Source organism: Eurypyga helias, unplaced genomic scaffold (assembly GCF_000690775.1).
Source record: "Eurypyga helias isolate BGI_N326 unplaced genomic scaffold, ASM69077v1 scaffold8301, whole genome shotgun sequence".
NCBI classification, from domain to species: domain Eukaryota; kingdom Metazoa; phylum Chordata; class Aves; order Eurypygiformes; family Eurypygidae; genus Eurypyga; species Eurypyga helias.
The window spans coordinates 19,885-36,727 of record NW_010231501.1 but is presented as its reverse complement, the minus strand read 5'-3'; the positions used below and the strand labels follow the sequence as shown (position 1 = coordinate 36,727).

Below are 16,843 nucleotides of genomic sequence, written 5' to 3'. Positions count from 1 at the left end.
TCCATCCCTTATTTATACTTTCAAGCACCAAATTCACCCTTATAGCCACAATATCTGGCAGAGGTCACATTCATTCAATTCATCACTGCTGAAATTTCTTTTCAGAAAGTCACTGAAACTGAGACAGTCCTCCATCAATAAAGTGCAAGCTAGACTCTGTTCCAGGTATGCATCTTTCCATTTGGTTCTAATAATACCTACAGTATCTTGGCTCAGATCATCAAAAAATTCAGGTACTTCAATTAGTGATCTCTCTTGTTTATTATTTACTACCCTCCCGCATGATTGCTTCATTACAACTACTATTGCAATTGAAAAATGACTTGTTTTTTCCTCTATATAGTTGATTATAAAAATCAGTTTATAACAAACAATCCTTCCAGCTCTTGTGATACTGCACCTTTTTCCTGTTCAGCTGCTTCACTAAGTTCAGGAAGTTTAAGTCCGACTAAATTTTGATTTCTCATCAAAATATGCTCCTGTCAAGAAAAACAGTAACATTTCTAAGTAACTTAACTAGAAATCTCAATTTAAATATCCCTGCCATGTGAACACAAAAAATAAAATTCCCTTTAGTTAATAAACATAACGGAGATATTTATGTTAAGTTATAGTCAGATGCTACATTGCATGGATACATGAACATTCACAAACAAACACTCTTAAATATTACATATTTCAAATTTCATATATGCATTATTTAGAAAAATTCCTGGTCAGGCAAAAAGAGATTTACAACATGTGCCCCTTACTCAAGTAGGAAAATTGTGTTTTGGTAGATGAAAGCGAAAAAAGCAATTTTGAATATAGCCATAGTAATAAATACGTATCCCAGAAAGGAGACAAAATTCAGAAGATCATATATATGAGACTTTACCACTTTGGCGTATTCAGGAAGATTTGTTCACACCGAAGCTTGGTATGCTACAGCTGCAAGTAAATACTTCACTGGTACTGTACTCTGCCTCTATTCCTTACAGGTAGGGAAGAATGTATTCTCAAAAACAAAACCTTGTTACCTTATTTCTCTTATCATCTCCTGTAATCTATTTTATACTTTCATATTCTCAAATATGTTTAAAATTCACAAACACTTGCTTTTGTTTATAAGTAGACAATTCCTACTGGAGACAGAATTGCAATTTCACCTAACTGGAAATGTTATGTTATAATAATTTTCTGACTGTTGTGCTTAACAACTTCTAGGACTTTCAAAATTAAAGTGTCCTTTAATTAAGAGTAACTTTAAGAATTTAACTGTAAGAGTTCAGTGTCTCTATAATCAAAACTTGCAGTGTATATAAGAATATGTCTGATATAAACAGAAAAATATTAATAAGCTGCCATTCTCAAGCAATACAATGGGAATGAAATAATCAAAGTGCAGAATTTGAGGTCCTCACCTGCCAGCCCTGTGTTCAGCTTAAATATTAACTACTGAGGTCAGAGAAAATACTCAAATAAATCATTTCAGTTCCAAGGATGTTTTACAAATGACATGATTGCTATGACAGAATTGCTTCTGTTTATAGGTCATGTAAACGATGCAAAGATGAGATATATTGTGTTTTAGACTACCCTTCCGACACACTGAAAGCAATCAGTACTTTCTTAACACCAGTATCCCAATTTTTTTCTGGGGGCCAGAACTTGGATAGGTAAGACCATATGCCCGTGCATATGTGCCTAGTGAAGCGACCACGGTGCAATTGATCCATATTTGAAGGGAACTAAGAAATAGAATAATTCCATGGAATTAGTTACAGGTCACAATTTACTAAAAAAGGAAAAACATGACACAGTTATGTATTGATTTTGATAAAACTGTTTCCCATTATATTACTGCATGGTTCTTGCAATGATATAAATAATGCTAAATTGAAAGTTTGGAAGACACGAAAAAAACTTTAAAACAGGATACAACTGTTAACTAGGACTCACCTCTCTGAGTTTTGTCAATTTCTGCATTCGAACTGGTTGAACTTGGATTTGAAGGTCTTTGAAAGCTTTTAATGGATTGATGGGTTTATTACCAACAAAGCTTTTATCTTCCTCAGATGGTAATTTTAAAGGTGTTTTATCTTTCTGTCCAGGCTCCAAGCTATCCCATGATACTGCCCGTAGTAGAGGAGGGCGCAGTCCACACGGCTTAAATTCTGGTTTACATGAAACTTTATGGTCCCTCATGTCTGGAACAGGAATTTTTAGCTTTGAGTCTATATTTCCTAGTCCTGGTGCTGGTAGATGGGTTCTTAAAGGAACATCATTTTCTTTTACTTTCTTGAGGAATGATTTTCCAGGTTCATTTTCACTAACATTCATGCAAGTGTTAAGAGACATTCTGCCACCATCACCACCTGAAGGGGAGCATTTAGGTAAAGTATCCATATGCTTACGTGGATCAAAGTTTTCTTTTTGTTCTGAAAGCTTCTCTCTGGAGTTTTCAAAACCAGCAGAACGAGGAACCAACCTTCCCTGAGAAATCTTTCTTTGATCATTCTGCCTTCGATCAATTAATCCTTTTGCAGCATTCTGAAAGTAGAGGGACACACATAAAACAGAGAAACAAGTGAAGTTTCTCTTTTCCCCTGCCCACGGACAGATTTTCACTGTAAAAAGCTATCTCCTTTTCAGTGACATTTGCTTTCAAACATGGGCTGTTGATGAGAGAAATAATTTGAAAAGGCAATTGAAAGAACACTGAATTGGGAATCTCTTCTCTGAACTTCTGAGACAACCTCCTCCTGTTCCAGAGTCCATTCATTACAGCAACCCTCATACAGCCGAGTTTCTCATCATCTTAATGTAAGGTTTGTCTGAGTACACATATTTAACACTGTAAAATGTTATAGCACTTATAGCAAATCTTATAGCAGTGTGGTTTTTGAGTTTGGTGTTTTTTTTTTTTTTTTCCTGTTAGCCCCTCACCTCCCAAGGGTAAAAAACCATGGGCTGTATATGAAGTTAAAGCACATATTGTAATTTCTCTCATCTTTGTGTGCAGTACCTTCGATTATAATTTGGCTGCAATCTCTACAGAACTGGCAAAAGAATGCTTGTCTATGCCTTGGCTACTTTGGTACAGAGTCTTTATTTCATCTAAAGGGCACCTGTGTCAGCAATTTAAGACCACCTACATACAAACTAACTGTGGGCTCTGCTAGTCCTCTCCTTTATTGCTACTGCTCAAAAATTCTGCTGCTATACTGTTTTTTGTAAGCATTGCCTAATCCACTCACAGCAAAATCTCTTGAAAGGGCTATCTGACACTACCTATAACAAATTAGGAAGCATTCCTATAAACTATATATTCCTATTCCTATAAACATCCCAACAGTGTTACATCCCAACATGAGGTACAGGAATCTCTGTCACTGAAGCAAAGGGGTCTGGAAGAGGATGTCTGTCTAAAACACCAGCATGGACCAAAGCGGCGATAGTAGATATTTTCACTTTACTAATAAAGGTATTTAGTATATTGGTTTTAAATGAGCTAGAGCAGGGTGCATGATAAGAAGTAAAGGCCAGCTGTAAACTCATCGTCCTCCATTATAATTGCAGGTGCTTCACAATTTCTTAGATCAGTATAATTTTTCGTTTCACTCAGTGAACAATCTTTTAGCCTTTTGAGGCACATAAATAAGTCGTGTGCTAAGACAAACAGGCAGGTTTTGTTCAACACAATGTGAAACACTTACTTCTGCAGTCTGCCTGTCATCCTCTTTCACAGTTCTGTTATTCTAGCAAGCAAAGGAAGAAAAAAGTTGCTTACAAGGTTATCTTTCACATCGATGATGCAAATGTTAGATATAGATGTTAATGGATGAACTTTGAATCTCTCAGTTTTTACACTGCTTGTCACATTTATTTATGAAGTAATTTTAGGGATTAGTTTTTTCCATAGATTAGGATTATATTGGACCTTTTTTCATTTTCTACACTTAACAGGTATCTATGATCTTTCAGTGCATGTTACCTCATGGATTTTTGTCTTCAGAGTAAACATTTATTAGTCCCTCACTCTGCAGAAAAAACATATCAATAATCAAATCTTGGTATATAAAATGGTATTCAAAACATCCCATTTTCCTGAAGGACTAACAGGACAGCATAGTGTAATGGAGTACTGTAACACCCCGGTTTCTGTACAGACTATTCAGCTCTCTCTTACCTGCCCTGGAGGTACTGACTCGACACTAGTGGTTGTACATGCATCAGACCCTAGAAAGACACACAAATAATTAGGGCATATCCGAATGTTTTGCTCAAAATTTTTACTACTACAACATTAGCAAACACATACAGGGACAGTTCCATGTATTATATTAAGGACAAAATTTAAATGTGGAATACTATTTAAAAGGGAAAAGCAATTATGTAAAATATAGTAAGTGAAAGATGATTCAAGTTTCTCAAAACTACATTATTGAAAGAACAAAGAAATAGAACATGTAACCTAGCAGTACTACAGGAATAAAAATATAATACAAATTATATTTATGTAATTATGTAAAAATATATATTCTGGGCATTCATGAGCTTTGTCATATTCAGGAGGAGATGCTACAATCTACAGATTTTGACTTCTCAAGAAATATTAAAAAATACATTTTTTTATACAGTTTTATAAGTTAAAGTTTGAGCCTGCATAGAGCATTTTACCTGATGGAACTGGAAGAGTGAGAGAGTTGCTCCGAGATGCCACTGGTGAAACTTTAGGACTAAGTGTAGGGGAAACTGCTTCATTAAAATAAAGACAAAAACAAACACAAGAGAGGTAATTTTACTTTCAAGGCTTGTAGCTTCTGAGTTTTTAAAATTCAGATAAGATTAAAACATGAATCTCATAGTCATCAGTCATGTGTTTGTCCAGAACCTGACAAGTCATTCAATTGCCAAATTGTACTTGGCAATTAGGAACTTGGAGTAGGTTTTATCTCATATACCTGCCATAAGCTAATAGAGTTCTGTTGATGTAGAGAATCCTTATTCTCCTCAGTTTTCTGATAGAGCAAGCACTGCAGACAAGTAGACACAAGGAATTAAAAAAAAAAATTCAATTTTAAAAAGGATAGTTGTTATTTTTCCTCCTGAAAGTATCAAGCCAATTTTAAGATAAAATTAATGATAAATTAATTTTAATTAATTTAATGATAAAATGGCATTTTGCTCTAGTTTTCAAGCACTTTATATAGGAGAAAAAATATTTCAATTTACATTCTAGAACAAAACATTTCATTCTGCTGTTTTTAAAGGAGGATCTTACCCATTTAGCTTAGTTTATGACTATGTTCAGAAGAAAAGTCTGTGTAATTATGTCCAGGGGGAATATTTTTTAAGCAGTATGAATCTTGCTGTTAAAATTTCACTTTACGTACAATAGGAACTTTAGGAAGAAAATCTTCACAAACAGAAATTTGTGAGCTTTTTTTTAGATTCCGTAGAAATACTTCATGCTTTCCTGTTACAGTGTTTGCAGTGTTGTTCAGGCACTTAAAAACTTTACACCATCTTTCACCATTACATCTGAATATAGAGATTGGTCATTTCTGACCTTCAAATTAACAAAGCGGGTGTATACAGTAGCAGTGTATGCATTACAGCAGATGCTTGTTTGTGCCTTTGCAGATCTCTGAAGTAGAATATAAAATCTTGTTTTCAGAATCTGCACCTACCTGTGGGTGACTCTGGAAGGCTGCTTCTTGACTTTCTGCCTCTGCGCATTAGAAACCTCTCACTCACTTTCTTTGCTTCTTCCAGTAATTCAAGATTCTTCTTTTTGTCTTCCTCTGATATTTTGATATCTGGCAGCTGATCATTTACCAGATCAATCACATGACCACTGTTGTCTGGTAGAAAACATCAGAATTAGAGCTGTATCACCTGTTTCCAGACATGTTGTGGCATTTCAGATTAACAAATGCAATCTACAAATTTAGCGTGGAGCTTGCTTTTAACAAACATTAATGTGTTCTCATTGCTAGTGTTATATTCTCATTTTAGAGCAAGTCCTCAAAAACACAGATAACCCACTAAGATTAAGTCACTATTATCAAAGATGCTCTGATGTGTGAAACTGGCTTTTCTGGCTGTGTCCCCAGTACAGTTTTTCTAACTTATCAGGAAAAGCAGCATTAGATCCATCTCGACTAGCAGTCATAGCATTTCTGTTGTAGACTGTTTCTCCATGGATCTTGTATGTCCAGTTTTTCAAGGCTTAGGTCCCACAAACTCACCTGGCAAAGATTTATGCACACTAGTTATAACATACAGGTGATTCCATCCAATAATCTATAAAATAAAGTGCAGACTTTGGAAGTATAAAGATTTCAGTCTATGCATATACAAGAGCTTTTCCCACAAATGCAGTAGCAACAGTAAAGCAGCATGTAGCTTAAGCCTGGGAGTTATAAGGCTATTTCAAAAGGCAAATCAATCTCTACCACGTGGTGGACCCGCAAATCCCATCAGAATATCCAGTAGTTAAGGAAAGCATTGTTAGAGCTTGCTTCTCCCATGCCCACTTACGTTGGTTGGTACATTAGATGTGTGACACAGGAGAATGCACGGACAACAAACTGAAAGCCATTGCCTTATACTTAGACCTTTAGATTAATGCATTGTTTTCTAAACCATTTCTAGTTAGTTGTAGAAAGAAGCCATTAATCCCTGGCTTCCAAAGTGGTTGAAAACACTAAACTTGGAGCACTAATTTTTACAATCCTTCAGGCTATGATTAAGCGAAGAATGTAGCCTGTTGTAGCCTTTCCTATGTGAGTTGGTTTGGATGTCTTCTATAAGCACCTAGGCTTGTACTGAGAAAGAGTTACCTGAAAACAACAGGCCAAAGATAGGAAACATATGCTGATGAGGTAGTGTGTGCAAGTTTTTCATGGGTTGATAAACTTCACAGACTAGTAAGCTTCTTGGATCTGCAAGAACTGATAAACAGACCAAGGGTTTCCTCAATCTGTACAAGGCCCTTGGCACACACTAGCATCAACAGACTGCAAGTCAGGCATTTATTCTCAGTTATCTATGAGAAGACTCGTCACTGTGTGAGTGAACTAACTATATGAGTGAATAAGTGACTGTGCTGTGTGAACAGTTATCTGGTATTAATAACAACTTGATCACATTAACAACAGCTTAGGGAATGAAATGTGTTCTAAGAAATATCAGTTGTGACTGTCTCTCTCCCCAGCTTGATGTCTCTACTAGGGAAGAGGGAATTTATAACACTGTTTTGCAGTAAGAAAGACTTACTAAAGAACAGCTTGGGTGAGGGGGAGGGAAGCTGTCAGGTAATGAGAAAACTATTCTTAAATCTGACAAGAGCCATTACAGAACAATCAGTCTTCAGAAAATGTAAGTGTGTAAGTAAGCAGCAAAAACTCAATGCTTTTTGGTTTGTGGGTCTGGGGTTATTGGTTTGGGGCTTTTTGGGTTTTTTGGCATTGGCTTTTTTTGGGGGCATAGCAGTGGTGGTTGTGTTTTGTGTTTAATTTCCATAAACTTAGTTCAATTTCAAGGCTGTCAAAAATCATGCCCACAGATTAGATATTCTTAAAGCAATATATTCTTAATGAAATTTCTGCTTTGTTTTACACTAAGATTTGTGGGGGGGGGCAGTAGTCCTAGCTGAAGCCATTTTTGAACCCTAGGGATGCATGATCTGCTATCATCATCAGACCAGTGCTGCTTATAAGAAATATTTGCTGAGACTGCCAGGAATCCCTTTGGTATTGGAAAATTCAGACATGCTCCATGAACCCTCATGCCTATGTTCAATATATTGATCAAGAACAACTCCACATATCTTAATTTCTTAATATAAAGAGGACTTGTTAATCAGTCCTTAATAGAATCTCAATGACTAAAAGCAATCTGAGGTGGTAAAACAGAATTATTATTCTGAATGTTTTGAGTATCACAGAGGTAGCAGGACTGTGATGCTTCCTGGTGCTTCAGTAAAGAAGAAACATACAGATGCATCTGTTTCAAGATGCCTAAGAATTAGGTAATGCTCCTTGGTAAAAAAATTCCAGTTGTTCAAAAGTAACAGAAACAGTATTACTGAACAGTATTTTGCGTACAACAAGAATTTTAAGCAGGTATATATCCAGCCTTCTAAAAATGATAAACTAACACAGTAATCTAACAATTTTACAAAACTAACATAATGCATATTTCCCTGGATCTGTTTGCATGCAATCCACTTATGATCACAAACACAATTCAACATGCTAGCAGTATTCCCTGTGCATGCATTACAGACAGTATGCACAGGAAAAAAGGTGTAGTCAATACACTCAGACTCTGTATTTAGGTCTTCATTGCATGTCACATTTCCTGAGAAAACATTCTAGCTCAAATGAATAATCACTTCTTACCCACAGAAGTCAATGAACTTGTTGGATTCCTAATGGCACGGTTAGAATGTCTCCTGTGAGGACTACGAGGCCTAGAGAGAACAATGAACAAACAAAAATTATCAGAGTATGCCACCCAAAAAAAAAAATCTACTTCTCTATAAAGATTTAACATTAAAAAGAAAGAACGTCGATTAAAAAACTAAACCCAGAAAGATTATATTGCAATTCCTCCCATCTTCAAACAACTGGAAAATGCAGAAAGAAGGAAAATTGGGCCCAAGCATCTGCTTCAGAACTCACTGTACTGCAGTATTTATTCAAGCCAGACATTTATGTTGTCCAACTGTGTAGCTTAGAAACATTATCTATTTGAATTTTCAACTGATACCTATTTTATTTCACAAGATCAGGAATGTGGTCCTATCCCAGTTTCCAGATGCTACAGAAGTTTCTTTTGGATTAATTTCCTAACTCTATATCAGCCTACAAAGTTCTTGTTGGTTCTAAGTAATTTTTTCATCATCAGGCCATATTTTATTTGCTAGCAAAAGGATGGACTTCAGAAGTTACAACTTTTAGTCCAACTTACGCAAAACATTAATTTACGTTTTTGTTTAAGTTAAAATTATGCTATTCTAAAAGATAAAAAAATTTAAAGTATACTGAGTCTAGCTGGCAGCCTTAGTGTCACATAAAACTATCCTTTTAGTATCAATTATATTCCTCTCACGTCCCCCCTTTCTTGCATCCAAAAAAATATAATCAAAATGCAAAGATAATGTGATCAAACTACAAACAGAGACATAGCAATAATATCTTAATACAATATACATATCAACCAATATTTTAGAAACACAGCCTCTGGAATTACTGTACAATTTATGCATAGATTGTTAATATATTATATAGTACCTGTTAACCAGATTTTTATCAATTTCTACATCTGGCATAACAGCATTCTCTGGAAGAACAATAGAAGGTGTACTGCATGTTGTGCCTTCAACAGTAGTATCCTGAATGGTTTGTGAAAAATATAAAAATGTAGTTAAACAGAAATTCAAAACACTGCATACTAATGCTCTATGGGGAAAATAACGCGTATTGCTCAATTTAGCTAAAAGAGAAGATGATTCAACTAAGTGAGAATTAGCTCTTATTTGATAAACCAGGTGTGAATTAGAGGTCTATACTTAAATTGCTAAAAAGAGGTGATGGAGACCTGGAATATCTGTTTTCTTTGCAGATTTTTAATGCATGCAAGCTAAATTCAATAAGCTTGGAACTAATGTGAAAGCTTTAAAATAGTAGATAAACTGATTTTTCACACAGCAAACCATTTCTCTCTGAAGTACATGTACAACACTTCGTGAACAACTGAGCCGAATGCAAGCACGAAAAGCACCTAGGTGTAACAGGGCTAAATTAGGCACACAAACCTCCAAATGGTACTAGTGTTCAATGAAAGTTGAGTAAACACAGTATAAAGTGTACACATGCTATCCAAAAAACCCAGAAAATAATTATAAGGTTATCCTGTTAGTGTTCTATGTGGTTTTCTCTCCCATTAATTGGAAAATCATTTTTTAAAAATATAACAGCAATATTTAATAATATTTAACTGACAAAGGAAACTGGCACTGAATATCAATGTATGCTTGCCTTTTTAAAAAAATGAGAATTCATCCCAAGAACTTAATCCCACACCTTCTACCACAATGATGACAATCAGCTGAAGAGAAAAAATCCATTTGTGTGAAATATCCTAAATGGAGATGCATCAAGTTGGAATAAAGAACTGTGGATTTCTCTTATGCAGTCAAAAAATGATTACTTCTACCCCATGTACTACATTCAGATTCAGAAAACAAAACAACAAACAAAAAACAACCCCTGCACTGTTGAAATGCTACATAAGCAATCTGGTGTTTATAGTCAGTCAAGGAATTGAAAGAAGTGATTCATATAAAATCATGCAGAGGGGGAATGTTTAGGCACCTGTTAGAAGCTGCAATTTTTATTTTAGAGTACAATCATGAAATAAGTTGAACATATAGCAGTATGAGTATTTGTATCTGGAAGGAAAGCTTCACAAAAGAGGCAGAAGACTGCCAACATGTAAAATTTAAAGAATAATTTGTAAATTCTCAAATCCTAATTGCTTCTGCTAAACACTGGTATGTACAAGTATTTCATTTTATTTAGTTATTTGGACTCTAATTATTTCTTGAAACTACATCCCAAAGTTTCGTCAGAAATTTTTACTTCAGTTGACATTGGAGAATAGAATAGAATAGAATAGAATAGAATAGAATAGAATAGAATAGAATAGAATAGAATAGAATAGAATAGAATAGAATAGAATAGAATAGAATAGAATTCCAGTTGGAAGAGACCTACAAGGCTCATCTAATCCAAGTGCCTGACCACTTCAGGGCTGACCAAAAGTTAAAGCATGTTATTAAGGGCATTGTTCAAACATCACTTAAACAGTGACAGGCGTGGGGCATTGACCACCTCTTTAGGAAGCAATGCTGCTGAATTTTCTAAAAGAGCATGTTTGCTATCCATGGCACAAAAACAATTACATTCAACTGTTACAAATACCATTTTGCTTTAACTGAAATAACATCTGCAGTCAGTTGTGCTTACTCCTGTTAAGAACATTTACCTACTAGAGGTTGACACAAGTGTAATGAATTCAGAATAACATTCATTTTAGTAATATTGATTAAATAGGCCAGTAATAAAAAGCTGTTACAAAAGCACTAAGTTAGGCATTTACAGAATGAAGCATGTAACAGCTCACAGTTTAGTAAGTCAACTTTTTAGAACAGAGAAAATAAAATAATTGCAATTATTTGAAACAAAGGCCATCAATGAATAACTGTTTCAGTCATCTACTGTCATATAGAGAAATTAGCATAGTCATAAGGTTTGTTACAATAAACAAGTAGCCAAGACTATAAACTGAAATGGAATTACATACATCCAGAAAGCTAAGTTACATGGCTGCTAATACCTATCAGATACAGCTGAACTCCTTTCAATGGCTCTCCCAATGCTGCATTTTATCCTTGTTGAAATAATGTATTTTCTGATCACTCAAAGAACTCTAGAAGCATTTTGAAAATGGTATAATATTAAAATATGTAGCATAACCCTTCTTCCTCTCAAAGGCAATAAAATATACTTTGTTTTGGACATCTGATTTAGCACTCTTGATTCTATTGTAAATAGCTTTTTTTTTTTTTTACTAAAATACATTCCATGCAGCACCACACCCCTATACTCATAATTCTCAAATGATGTTCCTCAGCAAGCTTACACTGTCAGTCATAGGAGAGCAGGATGGGAAACATGCCAAGAAAATAATGTGAAGATTTAAATTGAAGAAAAATATGCCCGTAATATTTGAAATGTTAGAATGTAAAAGCATGATATATTATGATTCAAGTGCACAACTGATTGTATAACAGTTTGAAATCGACTTTCAGTGGTATTCTGGAAAATTTTACAAACTAACAATATATTTTGTCTAAGAGTCGACAAAAATTCAGGTGACTGCCCTGCTTGTGGGGCAAAGCAGCTGAGTACACATGCACATCGTTTATACTTATCTCATGACTGCCCAAGAGCAAAAGCTTTTGAATGACGTAACATCAGTCTTAAAGTCACTCAAGTCCATTTTAGGACTCTAAAAACAGCTCATTAAAAAAAAAAAAAAAGAAGAAGAAGAAAAAGACTGTAGTCAAGGCAAGTTCAGGTCAGGTAGAATACATTAATCTTGGTAAGCATCTGCAGCAGTTCGACTCATGCCTCCTATTGCCCAAACCTACTGTATGTTTGTGTAAGAGAGGGGCAGGAAGAGCTAGAGCATGAAGCTCTTTGCAGAGCCAGCTGGCTTGAATCAAAAGAAATCATTACACTCTGAAGATTACTCCGGCTGCTATATGCAGACCTTGGAAAAGCAGCTCTAACAGGAAGTTTGAGCTGTCTCACAGTGGTACATCTGCACAAAGATGATACAGAAGTTTTCCATCACCCTCCCATCGCCTGCCTGTAACTGCTCTCTCAGTGTTAGCTTCCAGACAAGTCTGCTGTTAGTTGTTCCCAACAGCTGCCTCATCTTCTAGCCCCAGTGACTGCCTGCTAAGTCTTTGCTTCCTTTTTGTCCCAAGCCCTCCTCCCATAACAATGTAGGGTAAACTAACCCCACCTCTATGCTCATGTGCCATCTAGTCTTGCAGGGAGGCTTGTGCAGGGCTGAGAGTTGTTTGGTCCAAACCAGAAGATCCGAGAGCCTCAGGGATACTCAGGGCAGGTAAAGTCTGCAGACATCCTGGCTGTTAACTCTACCAAGCCCTCACTAAGCATACAGAAAATGTGGTTTTAGAAGTTTATTAATCCAGCCAGATTTGGATGGATTTGAACAGTAATGGGGGGGTGGGGATAGGGGGGGAATCTCTCTGCTAAACGAGCTACCCTGCCAGGACAGTCAGATGACAAAGCTTTACTGTATACCGCATGAATTCTTTAAAGCATGGGGGGAAAAAATCCTCTGCCACCTGGCTGTATTCTTAGAAATTAAAGGTCTGGACTGAATTTTAGATGTCTAAGTGAAGTGGTGAGCTTAGAGTTTAACAAGTAAGGTAATGAAATTCAGTTGTACCTGCATCTAGTTGAAGCAGACAGGAGAGCAAAGTAAATATGGGACATCTCCTTCAGAACAAGCCACATCACATGCTGTGATTTCAAAAACGTACAACAGAAATTTAAATAGGAATAATTATAAAAAAAAGAAATGCAGAAGCTTCAATGATGGAATAATAAGTGTACGAGAAACATTATGAACACCTGAGAGACTTTTCCTCAGGAGTCAGGGCAGACAATAAAAGAATGTTTGGGATACAAAAAGAGAAAGCTGGAAAGAGAAACAGGGATTTTTGATTTAAAAAGAAGGAAAGGTGGTAGCTCACAACTAACACTGAAAGTGTAGGGAGATTTATAAGCCACTATAAATCTTAACATAACTGGTAAGGATCTAATTTTCTTTGCTGCAGTAAGAATGTATAGAAATTACATTTTTAATACTAAAAACCTGAAATCAATTTTTAAGGGCATAAGTGAAAGCATATTATATTATTCTATGTGAAATAAATCTAATTAAATTAAAATATAGAAATGACTAAAAATGACATCTGAATATGAAGTTCTGTGATTTATGGTGGGAGAAATGATTCTGTATAAAGCTTGTAAAATGTTCAGTACCTACTGTAACACAACACCCCACAAACTAAGAGCTGAACTACATACTCGTAATTCAGACAACATTTCAAACGAGGGGCTAAAGTTCTCTGAATTAGGCTAACTGCCCTCACACCTGCGTTGGTGGGAACTTCACACCTACTTCCCTCAGGATCCCAGAGCTAATGAATACTTGGATGAATGTTGTGTAAAGTTAGTCAGAATGGCAAACATAGGCTGCTGTAAGACATACTGAAATGGAAAACCCTATTGTTTTCTCAAAATGAGTTTGAGAACTATAACCCAGGTCTTCCCATCATGCAAAAGATGCTTGCAGTAAGCAAGAAACTAATGTGATGCAAGAGTAATTTTCTTTTTCTCAGAACTGTTTTGTGAATGTGTGTGGTTTGTTCAGGCAGGGAAAAGATGGGGAAGCATCTCCTGAAACAGAATGAGGAAGTTGTTAGACGCCAGACGGCACTTTAGATGAGATGAGATTCCACACTTGGAAAGGTTTGTTCAAAGGCAGAAAACAAGACCACCCATTGTTAGTTCCTTCTGATGCCCTCTCCTTGCTTACAAGTCCTTATCTCACAATGATGAGCTGTTTTACTTATTACATAGTCATGCTGTAGTGGTAACAGGTATGAATAAGAACAAATTCTCACAACATTGGGTAGCTGCAATCCTTAACTTAAGTAGATTCATGAGCAGTGTGTTGGTTAAAATACATCCAGTTACTTTCTGCCTAACGATAACAATTTATCTAAAATGAAGTGTTCTGCACAGTTAACTGATTCATGAACTACTACATTATCATAGTTCTTTTAAGATCTACCTCTAAAAGGCGTGTATAACCTATTAAAAATGTTGGGTTTTTTTTTTTAGATTAGGTGGTTGGAATTAATTTCTCCCATTCAACAAGCACACTTAGGATTAGATTCATTGCTGTCTGCTAGCTTTTCCTATTTTTTTCTCTTTGGGTATGATTTATCCAGCAAATCTTTTGTACTAAAATGCTCTTCACATAGATGAATTAAAAACAAAATAAAAATCTTCTTGACCTCATATATGTTCTCAGCTAACAGTCTGATGAACTTGCATCCATCTGGGGTGTTTATCTTAAATCAGGAAACTAACACTCAGCACAATGTGCAATTCACATGGAATGCCTGACAAATCAGTGTAGGGCTCACCAATGACAATATTTTCCAACAATGTTAGAGTAGCGGATGTTTTCACCTAAAGTGTAGGATACTGTGTCCTCAAACCCAGTGACAAGGATACACTTTTAACTGAGGGTGTGCCAGGTTATAAATCCTCTCTTTCCTTACATCAGTTTACATAAAATAGAATGATCTGGGTAACCTGTGATTTTGTAATCACAGCAAGGTTCTTTACTTCAGCTAAGCTAACAATTAAAAAAAAAGAAACCACTGTATTAGAACATAAAATTGATTATCAGTGGTATAAATTATTCAAAATGGAAAAGTATCATCTAATTGATTCTTTAAACTGATCTGCAAATAAAACATGTAAAAATATGTAGACGCTACAAAATTAAGTAGCAAAATGATGAATACATCTGGGGAGCACCCACATGCTCTCTGTATAGAACCAGTATATGTTCAGCTATTGCTGTGGCAAAAATAGCACTGAGAAAGACTGCAAACCAAAGAGCAGGTTTCCATCTTTCACACACATATGAATTGCATAGCATCTTCTGTGTCTGTAAAGGCAACACTAGGTGTTTCAAGACTACTGTGAAGTACAAGCCTAAGTTCTTTTCTCAAAGGTTAAAGTTTTCTGTAATAAGATCACAAAGGACATTTTTGGACAGCTTTTATTTAAATGGTTCAGACCAGACAGACATACAAGCTCCCAGATCAAGTTGAAGTTGATGCCCCAGCCCTGGCTCTCCTCAAGGCCAGGCTGGACGAGGCTTGGAGCCACCTGGTCTAGTGGAAGGTGTCCCTGCCCATGGCAGGGGGGTTGGAACTGGATGATCTTTAAGGTCCCTTCCAACCCAAACCATTTTATGATTCCACGATAGATCAGTAAGTGCTTGAGCAACTTCAGTTCTCATTCCTTGGTCTATAAAGTATTTGGAGAATTCTAAGAATCTCAACTGAAAGTTCCTTTGTAGCTCCAGCAATTAATCAAAACACACTAATAAATAGCAATAATTAGATTTTCTTTTATAAACTCCTAAATATACATGAACATATTTCAGCCTCAGGTTTCCAAGTGTCAGAAAAGTTCTCTGTAAGTGCTTACTTTGGCTGGAGGACTGTTGTGCTGTGCCTCTTCTGATTGTCCCCTGTCTTCAGGTAAGGTTGGCATGGTGGGCAGTGTGAAGCACGTGGAACTGCTGTGTGGGCTAGCAGGACCATGCACTGCTGAGAATATCTGTTTCAAGTTAGCCTGATGGCATAAGAGCTGAGAGGCCTTGTGATCTGCAGGCTGTGTTAGATGCCAAAAATACAAATCAAATCCGTTTAAAACTCTATGGTCACCGAGATCATTTTACAATAACAAACAGTATTAACGTTTAAAATTAAAGCGCTATCTTGTGTTTTATTAACTAAAGCTTTCAAGGTTAAGAATAACTTGGTAAATGCATTCAGAATGGACAACTTTCTGTTCCTGTTGCTATTTCCATCTCTTCCCTCCATTTTACAGATTTTTCTTTGTTGTTACTAAGACTGTTTTGGCTGTGACCAAACTACCCTCTCTGAAATTCTCTAAGAAACAGCATCCTGGATACCCTTAATATTCCTTTTAGTAAATAACTAAGTCCTAACGCTACAGAGCATGATCTCAGATCAGAAAGAAAGGAGTAAAACTGGAAACCCAGATGGTAGCACTCTTCCTTTGAGCAAGAGCCAGGCCTAGGTGAATTGTGCAAAGACTTGTTGTACATGTGCACAATACTGTGCAAAACACTTCCAAAGCAAAATAGCGGTAGTGACCAACAACAAACAAAAACCCCCACTATTAGCTGAGAAAATTCTTGTTATTAGTATCAACAAGAGCTACTGCCTTCACAAGGATATTATTAGCATTAGAGTCTGTACTTAAGTCTGAGGATGAGAAATGTTAAGTACTAATCCTTATAGCTACAGCGTATCACAGGATCACAGAGTGGATTGGGTTGGAAAGCACCTTAAAGACCGTCTAGTTCCAACCCCCCTGCCATGGGCAGGGACACCTTCCACTAGACC

The 16,843-nt window shown here is 36.2% G+C and overlaps 1 protein-coding gene across 1 annotated transcript in view; it reads right to left on the bottom strand.

Moving 5' to 3' along the window:
* MRVI1 (murine retrovirus integration site 1 homolog) overlaps window positions 1–15,962 on the bottom strand; it is a 35,141-nt gene extending 19,179 nt beyond the window's left edge. Inside the window, exons 1-9 of the mRNA XM_010161099.1 lie at window positions 15,897–15,962; window positions 9,288–9,388; window positions 8,394–8,464; window positions 5,676–5,849; window positions 4,663–4,740; window positions 4,172–4,221; window positions 3,699–3,740; window positions 1,942–2,532; window positions 401–479 (exon numbers count right to left, since the gene is read on the bottom strand). Coding sequence (XP_010159401.1) covers window positions 401–479; window positions 1,942–2,532; window positions 3,699–3,740; window positions 4,172–4,221; window positions 4,663–4,740; window positions 5,676–5,849; window positions 8,394–8,464; window positions 9,288–9,388; window positions 15,897–15,962 — 1,252 coding nt within the window. The remainder of the gene's footprint in view (window positions 1–400; window positions 480–1,941; window positions 2,533–3,698; window positions 3,741–4,171; window positions 4,222–4,662; window positions 4,741–5,675; window positions 5,850–8,393; window positions 8,465–9,287; window positions 9,389–15,896) is intronic.
* Window positions 15,963–16,843: the final 881 nt, after the last annotated feature.